We start from the raw sequence: 12,537 nt of genomic DNA, 5'->3' as shown, positions 1-12,537 counted from the left end.
GAGTGACTGGCCTATATATTAGATAATAGGTCATCTAAGGGTTACCTAAGGGTCATACGTAAGGATTGTTACGGCCCCGCCTTGGTGAATGTTTGTGTCCATCTCATGAAAATAGTAAGTAAAGTTTTGCAATCTCGAGTTAAGTCAGAGGTATTTTACACAGTCTACCTGGCCTGGCTATCACGTCAGGCTACTCAGATCCCCCCATTCATAGCCCCGCAAAGACAAAATAGCTGATTGACAGGCATAGTAATTGATAATCTCCAAGTATTAGTATATTCATAAGCCTTACTTAGATCCTCCTCTACAACCTAGCACAAACCGAGACAAGATACGATACCACCCGCGTTCTATGACCGCACTCGTACAACCCGGAAGTATATGATAATGTCGTAATCGGTTGCACGGAAACCCCCATGCAGTGTGAAATCGAGGCCAAAATCAGGCAAAAAGAGCCAGTTTGAAGGCCAACTTTGACTCTTCAAATCTCATCCCGAAATAGTATTTGAATCATTAAGCGTACTGTATGCGATCGAACAACTCATGAGGATTACGTTGGCACCTTTGACAGCCTGATTTTGCCCACCGCGATGTTTTAATCTTTTTTTACGTGACCATGTCTTATGCCTCAAACGGGCGGGCGTGTAACACCCTGCCATAGCATGACGATTAGTTCTGCTCCACCTTTGATTTGTCTGTGCTAAGACCCGGAGACTGAGGGCAGGGGGTTAATTTGGTGTGACTGGCCCTTGTCAGGGAAAGGAGATCAGGCTTCTGCTTCTGTCTGAAGGGCTTGAATGATAAATGAAGATTAATGGTCCACACATTAGTGCTGGACTAGGGTGACAATGGTGCCAGCGTCATGTTGCACTGCACACCACTTTTGTAAGGGATGTGGTTCTCTCCATGATAAGAATCCCAAAGTAATTATATTAAGTAGATCGCAATTTACATAATTAGCATCTCATTATGTTGATAATCACCCTAAGTACCTACCTACCAAAAGCAAAGAATATCCATCAATCCCCTCTGCAGTTATCCTTTTTAAAAGTTACAAACTATAAGACCCACTGCAGTTCCAAACAAGCTGCTAGGGGGCCCAAAATTACACCATTCACTCCTAGTCCCAACAGCTATCCACCACTTAAAAATCATGAACATGGCACTTCTGGAAAATTTAGGCGCAAGCTTTGACGCTCACTTGCAGTACCAAAACAAGTCGCTAGGAGGCCCATTATCGAACTTGACCTTCCTTTCTGTGTCCCCTACCTATCAACAAAATATCATTAGCATCCATGTAGAACATCTCGAGTTATCGTGTTAACAGACAAACGCAATTACATACAAAGCCAGCTACAGCACCATAGGTAAAAGCTAGCTAAACCATTCTCGCACATGACAATCCTTTACACAACCGCTACACACCTGCCAAATATCGTAGAAATCGCCCAGCTGCATTTTGAGTTATGCTTCTCGAAACAAACCTCGAAAAAATACAAAGGTCGCTGCTGTGCCGTAGGAAAACGCCAGGTAAACCATTTTCAAACTAGGCATACCTTTCGACAACCGCTACACACCTACAAAAAATCAAAAAGTTCCATCCACAATTTCTCGACTTATATGCTGTTGACCTACATACAGACCCAAGTAAGCAATCTTATAATCTTCGCTGGCGAAGATAAGAACAAACTGTTGACCTATGACAATGGCAGTGTGTTTTCCCTGCTTGTATAATGTATTGGACCGAATAACATTGACCCTGAAAATGTCCTTTTTTGAAAGGATAAATTAAAAAGATAAGATTTCCATTCCAAGGTAGTTAGAAAGTATGGTTACCTTCCAAGAGTATAGAACAGCAGAAAAGAAAGGTTCTAACCGAATGAAAAAGAGAAAGATTCTGGTAAAGAGAGAACTTAAGCCTCTATTTTCCAGAATCTGAAAAAGGCAGAATCTGTAGCTGGGAGTTCAACAAATTGTGCACAAGAACTGGTGTTGTCATATGATGTGCACATTAATCGATAACACACATGTATACTGTTGTGTATATCAGGCTGACGATGGTGCCAACAGCTTACATACAAGATAAGCTAGGACCACAGTTAGGTGAGATAGGACTAATATTCTCAATGTTCAAGTTCCTTCTCAGTTAGCAATAAAGTAACAGTCAAGAAGTTTATGTTTATGTGGAAGCTGAAGAAAGTCATGAATATAAAGTATTGGAAGCATTATAGTACTGTCTTAATTTTATTGAAATGTGGACAAGATAAAAATAGGCAAATTCCAAATCCATGTATTTGGCGTATTTTCACCAAACCAAGGAGCTTTTATACAGGATTTCCGGCGGTCTCACAGTGACACCTATCTTGTCTGGTCAGTACTGCAATGTGTTGCATGCATTCGGTGACCATCAGCAACATATACTTTCCTCTTTCAGCCATATACTTTCCTCTTTTAGCCATATGTACCTCTAGCTCTACTCTTCGTTTTTTGTTGGATTCACTTGCATCTAAAGAAGGAATGCATATTCCATTCTACTTTCCACGTTTTAAGGCAAAACTAATGTCTTAGCAAGTTACAGGCGCCACGCATTACATTGATCGCGAAACAGGGGATTTGTTGGCGTCCACGGTTGTAACAATATGAATTTATGGTCAATGATCCTCCTTTCCAGATTGAACATTAAAGTTGCTCATAAGAGTAGCTGATTTTGCAACGTACTGGTGCTGTTTTGTTTTTGTGGTCAAGTAAATCGATAGTGCAAGGAAATTTCATAATCAGAGCAATGCACAGAACAATCTACTTCATTGGCATCGTTCAAAAGCGACTTCTATTTATCACTGTCAGTACTGCAGCAAAAAAGTTCAAACTACACAACACGTCACAGCTTTCATTTGCGAGGGCTGCAGTAGGACCGCCACTCACGGATTGACTTTTGCAGCCATAATCACAAATCCTGCTCGTACAACCAGGCGCGTACAACATCTATCTAGACTGACGGGGGCCGGTGGTGACTGCAACAGAGTTGTCACACGTTCAAGCGCCGTCGACTTGTAATGATTACTTCAACAGCTAGGGGTCGCTGCTTATGGCTCCCTTTCTTCACAACACTGGCCTCTCAAACAAATCAACAACAACAGGCCCGCGACAACTGTAAGGCCTGGTAGGGAGGCTATATTCCATCTTTGCCCGACGTCCGGTTGATCCAGTTGGATATTGGAGCCGCAGGGCTGTTGGAACGGAACAGAAGTTCCTGTCAGATGAACTGTAGTCACTTCTGCTGGCATGGCGCCAATATGTTACACACAACATCATATTGTGTTCAAATTGAATTCAATATCTACAACTGGATTAAAAACGGAAAATTGCTTGGGCTATCATATAGGTTGGCTCGAGGACTGTGCTACTAAAACGACATTTTGTATTTTGCTCGAATATCGATTAGTAAATAACCAATCGCTTTGAGTGGATGGTTTTCATTCGGTAACAGGACCAACCGTATATAGGGGAGTAGTGTTACAACGCAGAGTTAATTTTGTCCACTTAATAGATTGACCTACATGCCAGTAAGTTCCTACACTGTTAACCTTGTAGCAAGCAAAATAGCGGTGGTGAAGTTAGGTAAAGGTCATAACGCCACGTTTGATGAAATACACACACACAATGATAATGATGATAATAATAACATGTGCATTTACCAACTCGTGTGCAATGTAATATGACGAGTATGCATCAAAAGACAGGATGACAAAACTAACGGTAATAATTAAAATGAACACAAATGGAAGACTATCGGAAAATTGGCACTCTTGATTAAGTGTACTCTTAGTAAAATGATGCTTAACCCTGGGCGATTAGACTACATGTATAGCATTGTGCTTTAGCATAGCCGGAAAGATGCACATTATTCGTTGACGTTTACACAACTGCAGTCACATCTACCAAGTCCAAGAGGTTGTCACGATGAGCAAGATACGTGTGATCAAGAATTATGAATAATATTATCAATCATAAATCAAGAAATGAGATATGAGATATGAGACGAACTTTGTCGCTTAGCGACACAGATTACTACAACGGTGCTGAAATTAGATTTCACTTGCACGTACGTAAACTAATTCCATTTTGGCGCGGTTTGTCTGCAGTGGTCCAGCTATCAAAGTCATAACAGCAAGTTGAATAGGTCGTGATGCTGTTACGACTTTCCCTAGATCTGTATAAATTTAGCTAGAGGAGTCAGCCGGCTAGAGGAGTTATTTTCTCATCGATCCGTGGAGCTTGGTAGAAGCTAATATAAATTCACATCTCTAGACGACAATTACAGACGGCTATAGAGCGAGCATCAAGGTGGTATTTTGGACTTGACTTTTCTTTGATCGTGTTACCGAACGACTTCAACAGCACAGGTGGCTGGGAAAGTTTGAATTGTGAAAATTATACCATTCTGGCGTCAAACCCAACAATGTGCTTAAATTTAGCAGCAAAACTTACAAATCCACATCGACTTTTCATCATTCATTGTTGAGTCTATAATCTCACACATGCCATTAGTTGAGGGCCAAGAATTTGCAATAAACGCGTTTTTGTTATTGTAAAAGCTCCAAATCTAATGTTCAATTCCGACTTCAAAGAGACGCATCGACATCAAGAACGTAAAAGCGAAAAGCTCTCTGCGAGGGTTTAATCCCTACTTCAGTACCTGGTTGCACATCAAGAGGCCGTATCGCACAAGTGGTTGTTGCTGTTGTTACAGGTTGCTGACCCTGTTGATATGATCAAGGAACTCGCGAGTTTGAAATAATCCTTGTTTTAAATGTAAGTCGAAGAGTCTTGCCATCGCAGCCATGGGTCGCACATTTACGTGCCGCTTTGTTGGAACCTTGGGCCTCCTGTCTCTTGTTTTTGCAGGTAACTTTTTTGCATAGTGTTGTGAAGAGTCAGACAAATGTATGTTACGTGGTAGTAGGGCTGCTATCGGAGAGGACTGCGGCTGCATCCGGGTTGGGGACTGTAAGCGTACGCGTATGTTTGTGTGTGTGTGTGGGGGGGGGGGGGGGGGGGGGCTTGGGTTAGTACATGTAGGTCTACCTGTCGCCAATACAACAGCATAGCCAAAATATGATGCTGTAAAACATTTCTTTCATTTTAAAAACGACACATCCCCAGGTACCAGTGCTCAGACCAGGTGTTTAGAGGAGAAGACGGCGGCGGAGGCGGGGCCGATGTTGGTCGGTGCCTTCACCAAGCAGTGCGCCGCGGACGGGAGTTACGAGACGACGCAGTGCCATGGCTCCACCGGGTACTGCTACTGCGCCCGGCCCGACACCGGGGAGGTGTTCCAGGAGACGGCTTACCGGGCTTGGCAGGGGCCGCAGTACGATTGTGCAGCCTACTGGAGTTAGTATACTCTTCCCTCGTGTGCATTTCTACAATTGTGTTAACGCTTTATAACAACGTACTCGCCAATCAGTTTATGATAAAAGTGTGGGACCACATTTCTTCTTGAAGAACAATAAAGAAAAATGTTGAAATGTTGATATTGAAAACGCTTTATCCCCCAGGTACCAGCTTACAGACCAGGTGTTTAGATGAGAAGGCAGCGGCGGAGGCGGGGCCGGTGTTGGTCGGCGCCTTCACCAAACAGTGCGCCGCGGACGGGAGTTACGAGACCACGCAGTGCCATGGCTCCACCGGGTACTGCTACTGCGCCCGGCCCGACACCGGGGAGGTGTTCCAGGAGACGGCTTACCGGGCCTGGCAGGGGCCGCAGCACGACTGTGCTTCCTACTGGACGGGGCAAGGGCTCGCTCTGACTGATGCCGAGCCAACACTGGCCACTGGGATGGAGTGGCTCAACATGGATGTCGTCCAACCCAGACCGACTAACAGTGAGTAAAAATAACCATTCCGTTTCGGCCACAGCAGGTGCATTTTACGGATAACATAGTTGGCAGACTCCAAATTTAATGAGAGAGGGCGAAAGAAACATAATTGGTAAAAGAAAAACTGCGCAAATTTTCAAAATAGACACTATAAACGTTGTAACAGCAAGATATGGTATTTGAACCAACATGCATTTCATCCTGTATTCAAGAATTGTAAAAGTGACACTTCTGTGGTAGACTAGTATCACTTACCAAGTTCTACTACTACCGAACAAGTTTAACTTCTACAACTACAGTCATGATCATGGCTACCCCTTAGCTACTTCACCAGGCGTCACTTATACAAGTACAGTCAAGGCTGCCACACGACACATGATTTTCCCATTTTGGTATTTTCTCGTCATGTTCACCATCGCCTGATGGGATTTTTTAATCAGGCGAAAACTAATGATCGCGCTGATGACACCCATAACATTTTCTTGTTGTGGCCTGGTCCTGTGTTGGGCGAGACTGTCAGCGACGACTTAAACACTTGCCCAAAGTACGTCAGTTGGTTCTCATGTTACCAATTTGGCGGTCCTCGTGACTTTGACGGTGCCGGGTAACTAGAACATCTGCCAGGGGAATCCGACTGAAATGCGGTCACTGGACTCTAGTCATATCATCAGACCCTTACTGGGACGGTGCATTATCAGGGCAAGTTATATGACAGCTCGATCCTAGGGTCGGCTCGGTTCGGACATGTTGTAAGGGATTGCTAACGTCTTTTGGAAGGGACGTCGACGTAAAACGGGGGTCCCGGCCTAAAATGGAACTACCTTATTCCTACCTGGCCTGACGAACTCCATAAAGAGTTCTCTATGACAAGACAGTTAGAGCACGCTACTGTCGGCCCTCCAATATATGATCATATCTGCTTGGAAAAGCTGACATCTGAAAATTGACCAATATGGTAGCCTCCCTTTGCAGGCATTCTGGGCGACGACATGTGTGTGTGTGTGAGCATGCGTGCGTGTGTGTCAGTGCGAGCATGCGTGTGTGTGTGTGTGTGCGAGCATGGGCGCGCGCGTGTGTGAAAAGCTGTGTGTGTGTGTATGTGTGTGCGAGCATGTGTGCGTGTGTGTGTGTCACGGTGTGCATGTATGAGTGTTTGTGTGCTTATGTGCGCTGGCGAGTGTACGTGTACGTGTGCGTGCATGTGTGTGATTATGTGTGAGTATGTGACTATGTTCCATAAAGAGTTCTCTATGACAAGACAGTTAGAGCACGCTACTGTCGGCCCTCCAATATATGATCATATCTGCTTGGAAAAGCTGACATCTGAAAATTGACCAATATGGTAGCCTCCCTTTGCAGGCATTCTGGGCGACGACATGTGTGTGTGTGTATGAGTGTTTGTGTGCTTATGTGCGCTGGCGAGTGTACGTGTACGTGTGCGTGCATGTGTGTGATTATGTGTGAGTATGTGACTATGTTCCATAAAGAGTTCTCTATGACAAGACAGTTAGAGCACGCTACTGTCGGCCCTCCAATATATGATCATATCTGCTTGGAAAAGCTGACATCTGAAAATTGACCAATATGGTAGCCTCCCTTTGCAGGTATTCTGGGCGACGACATGTGTGTGTGTGTGAGCATGCGTGCGTGTGTGTCAGTGCGAGCATGCGTGTGTGTGTGTGTGCGAGCATGGGCGCGCGCGTGTGTGAAAAGCTGACATCTGAAAATTGACCAATATGGTAGCCTCCCTTTGCAGGCATTCTGGGCGACGACATGTGTGTGTGTGCGAGCATGCGTGCGTGTGTGTCAGTGCGAGCATGCGTGTGTGTGTGCGAGCATGGGCGCGCGCGTGTGTGTGTACGAACATGCATGTGTGTGTGTGTATGTGTGTGCGAGCATGTGTGCGTGTGTGTGTGTCACGGTGTGCATGTATGAGTGTTTGTGTGCTTATGTGCGCTGGCGAGTGTACGTGTACGTGTGCGTGCATGTGTGTGATTTTTTAGTTTCTTTGTTTTTGCGTCCCCAATTTTGGTAAAGTATTATCCTTTCTAAGACACCACTATTTTCTCTTCCCAACTTCGAATGCACATCTCTACCGGTTTATCAGCATCCCCCTCGGACCATCGGTGGTCCGTCCCTACCAACATGGCCACAGTGACCTTGTGTAATGGTTTGTAGTCCCTTGTGCTGCTGGTTGACCTTGGGTTAGAATAGGTCAACGACCTGGATGGTTTAAGAAGCAAAGTTTTGTTATTTTGAAGCAGATTTGATGGCGAGAACCGAATTTAAGCCAACACATTACAAGGATAGAGACAGAAATCAAAGAAATGTTCTCTGCATTAGTTTATCGTTAATTGTTTGGAAAATAATCTAGATGTTGTTTTTCGTTGAGGGCATGCGCAGAAGCCTGATACGGGTAAAGAATGCGGCCCATAAACTATGTTTAGCTCTGTAATGGTGCCACGTACTAGTATTACTACACTAGCCTTTTATTTCAAATGATTTATTTCAATTTCTGTACGTATGTAAAAAAAATGTGTTTGTATGTGTATGATTGTGTGTGTGATTTCCTTGGTCTGGACGGTCATAAATCTCTCTCATCCAATGCACGGAGAATTGGATCATATGACTCGCCAAATGGTGATAAATGCGAGGCTTTAGAAAACCATTACAGGACTTGCCTTGGATTCGTCCTGCTACCTTTTTCTTTAAAAACTATTACCAGACGCACTTAGCAGGCTTAAACCGGGCTTGCTCGATTTGGTAAATCCTACTTTTTGTACACTATCTGGTTTGCCTGAGTACCATCCTCTATAGTGATTCGCTTGCTAACGTTATAACCGTAGGACTCAGGCTACTCTCTGGTATGCTGGCAAAAATCTAAGGAGCAAACTTCTGTTAGAAAACAAGGAGCTTTCATGATGTAAACTCCTTGTTGGAAATCACCGCTTCCTTTAATTTCGTCTATCTGGCAAGTCACTTGTTTAGATTTTCTCGGCGGCGCGGAGAATTACATTGACGGATAAGGCCAAGAAGGCATCCAAAGGCTACTACCAAAGGATCTTCTACCATTTAGGTTTTAAAAGACGACATTCTCTCGATATGGCAACAACATATAACGCTGAACAAAGTAAACTGAATTTTAAAAACAAAGCTTCCTTCAGCGATTTTCATTTGTTTATTCATTTATCTATTCGAAAATAAATTCTTGTAAAATTTTTCGTTCGGGCAGTTGAAGCTAGCCTTGGGTACCATCCGTATTCTACCGAGCTCCTTACACTCGCTACCTAAAAAAAATACTTTTTTTTAAGATACTTTTTTAGGTAGCGAGTGTAAGGAGCCCGGTAGAATACGCATGGTACCCAGGCTAAGTTGAAGCATCCCTGTCGCCTTTGGGGCCTTGGCTGACAAACTTTCTTTATTTTCCGATGACACCATGTCGATGCAATGTTGCTTTCCCAATTACTGTACCCCCGCTTCCTGGTATGTCACACGTATGACAGTAATTGCATCAGCAGGTGGACGTGATATCAAATCCACATGATCCTTCACAGAAGATATTCCCAGATGATTCTTTTGTCCCAAGCGTGCTTGATATGATTGGTGCAATATTTAAATCCCAACTGGATGAGGGTCTGAGACAGGGGTTTTGGGAATACTTGTTGCTGTATTTAAGCTGGCGACAACTTCATATATGTGCTGATTGCTTCAAATCAAAATTTCCAGAACTGCATGGATTCTTCTTGGAACACCAGAGCCGAAATTGCACTGTCTGGAGCTGCATATAAATGGTATAATTCACATTGGCGTATCATTGCAACCAGTAGGTACCCAAACTGAGGAATGAGGCAGTTAACGTGATCGAGGCACCTCCTCGAACGTTTGTTCAGTCAACAACTCCTGGGCGGGCCAGTTCAAGTGCATGTCGGCCCTTTGCCTGGTGGTGTCATCTTACAAGACCTAGGGTTTATAAAAAAGAAAAGAACATAACAAAAGAAGAAGAGCGTCGACGCCGTTTCATTCGGTGGACTAGAGTATATCATTTTATTTATGAGGTTCTAATCCGATCAAATTCAATATAAAAGGGTCAGCTATTAAAAACTTTTGACCTCTGCCGATGTGTTCTTATGAGTGAGTGGTGTTCTCGCCTCCACTTCCAGCTTAGGGAGAGCTGTTTTCTACTGTAGGAAGACCGTAGAAATCAAAGATTCGTTCGTAATCGGGAAAAAACAATTTTCTAAACACCAGCGGTAGAGCCTGTTATTGGGGCTATAGTGGTGTTGCACAAAACCCCATTCAGGCCCCACAGCTGTCACTGATCTGTCAAGTCAGCGAGCTCGTCGCAGGTTCTAGCGCTGGTCACCGCAAGCATAGTCAGTCTTTCTCCTAAAAACAAGGCCGTGTCGACTGTTGTACGATGTTGGGAAGGAACGCCGCAGTGCTGGGAGTGCTCCTGGTGGGACTGGTGCTGGTGGAAGGTAGGAAGAACGTCGGGAATGTGCCAAAATGTTGCCGCGCCCTTCACCATGTGCTCCGCGCCGTCAATAGTCTAGTTTGTCTCGTTGTCAGTACAAGTACGTCTAGGGCGATTCCTTGGCTCTTCTTCGGACCGTTTCCTACTAATTCCTTTTACCATGTCTGCTTAGTTCAATTGTAAATTGATTTCGGGCACTTTCTCTGTGAACCCGACTCTGTCCTTGGCACAGTTGGGCGATCTTGCACCGCCCTGATGCTGTTTTTCCTGTGCCCGCCTTGCCCTGATGAGCGATCCTGAGTTATGGGCGTGATGTCCACACGGTCCACACGGGCCCAGTAATCTTCTGCCGCTGTCAGTGCTCCTTTTGTGGCTGAAAACCGTTGCAATCGGTCAAATAGGGCGACGACATTTGCCATTTTTGCCATTTGACAGTTACTGGCAAGGGAAGGATGATTTTGCCTCCTTTGAGAAATTATTTACGCTATTTTTATTGTGTTCTTTAGCTCCGAAGCCCGGGGGTATTTTCGTCTTGATTCGTTTCAGTAAAATGGATGTAACATTGCCGACGTCCCTGTGGTATAAATATTGACATAGTGTGGATCGCAAGAGAGAATTAGCATCGAAATGCCTCAAGGTTTGGAATTCAAACATCATTTGCACTAGAAAGTTGGAGGAACAAAGATGCAAATCTGTTCTCTCTAAAAATTGCATCCGGTTTGGCCTGAACCCCCTGCGATCCTAACAATGACAGCATAATCGCTGTCTTTTAAATTAAAGGTTAACAGAGACCCTCTTGTTTACAGCAGGTCTTTGCGGAGAGTTTAGATCCAACGTCACGTGTGCCAAAGTTTTGTTCATGTTTGTTCGCGTCTCATAATATCAAAACGCTGAGAAAAAGAAAAACAAACCGACACCATACATCTGTTTTGAGATATAACTTGTAAACATCTGTCTTCCCCAAATCAAGGAAGATAAATTATTTAACCTCCATATGGCCAGATATGCTCAGGCGTAACGTGAATGGTCCCATTTATAGATTATGGTGGTGCTTTAGAAATGATGATTTGATTAACGTTATCTTTACGATCCTCTCAAGTTGACAAATCTCATCAGTGAGTGCACTATAGAAACGATTATATTATTGTATAAATGGATCACCACGGGTGTCCTGCGATATTAGGCAGTGTGTGGAAATCCAAGCAGAGGTTTCGGTGGGGGCGGACAGGATTTCTTCCGGCTGCCTCCAGAGCTTCCTTCACCTCTCACAAATCGGAACGCTTCAAGTCGCCTTGTAAATAGGTCTTGGTGCGAAATCTGTGCCGTTTAGAGGTTCTACCCGGGCGCCGATAGGGGGGCAGTCGTAAGAAATCCCGGCCACTTCTATCCCCCCAAGGACTGCTTGAAAATAAAATCCATACTAATATTGGAAAAACACTGTGTAATGTAAAGTGATGCCTGGCCCACAAATGGACACTTGATATTCTAGGCTTCGAACTGTTACCGTTTTGTGACATGTTTGGAGGACAGAGTATTACATGTGTATTTACTCAAGTCAAGGATTTCAAAACTAATCTCAACTCAACCGTCGACAACCGGACGTAAGTAACCGAGCACAGGTTTCGGTGGGGCTGGGAGGGAATAAGAATTAAGTGGCCGCAGTTCTCCTCTAGTGTAACAGGCACCGGCTGCTCTTTTCTTCATGGTATCGAAAACGTCTCAAGTAGAACCAATGAGGTTTTATACGATTATTAGATCAGAACCATCGCGGCTTTTCTCTGAACCATACGCATTGATGTAAGCTGTGATGTTTATGTTCCGTCATCTGAATGTATGCATATTTCATGTAGATACAGTAATTCCAATCAGACTGGAGCTATATTAGTTGTCCTTTTCGGGACCACCAGGGAAGCCCTTTGTTATTGCGTCTATTTTTGACGGACCTGTAGATCTGTTGTTGGGCGTGCAAAGTGATTCTTCACGGTGTGGGTGCGCGTTAGCTACCATCTGTTCTTTCAGCAGTGGCTAGTAACAGTAGATCTTGACCACAATAACTCCTCTGCCGGCTAAACTCTTTCCCATTTGCCACAGCAAGATCTGCTGGAGATTAGATCTTGAGGCCTGATGGGGACTGCGATCAGGTCTTGACTTTAGTCAGAAAACGTCACGATTTGCCCTCCAAGT

General features: G+C 44.3%; 1 protein-coding gene across 1 annotated transcript in view; it reads left to right on the top strand.

Moving 5' to 3' along the window:
* Positions 1-4,742: 4,742 nt before the first annotated feature.
* The window catches only part of LOC118419440, a 22,765-nt gene continuing 14,970 nt past the window's right edge, over positions 4,743-12,537 (top strand). The window contains exons 1-3 of the mRNA XM_035825807.1: positions 4,743-4,905; positions 5,164-5,394; positions 5,559-5,885. Coding sequence (XP_035681700.1) covers positions 4,842-4,905; positions 5,164-5,394; positions 5,559-5,885 — 622 coding nt within the window. The 5' untranslated portion in view covers positions 4,743-4,841. The remainder of the gene's footprint in view (positions 4,906-5,163; positions 5,395-5,558; positions 5,886-12,537) is intronic.

This window comes from Branchiostoma floridae, chromosome 7, assembly GCF_000003815.2.
Source record: "Branchiostoma floridae strain S238N-H82 chromosome 7, Bfl_VNyyK, whole genome shotgun sequence".
Classification (NCBI taxonomy): domain Eukaryota; kingdom Metazoa; phylum Chordata; class Leptocardii; order Amphioxiformes; family Branchiostomatidae; genus Branchiostoma; species Branchiostoma floridae.
The sequence above is the reverse complement of the archived record's forward strand: the minus strand, read 5'-3'. Positions and strand labels throughout refer to the sequence as shown.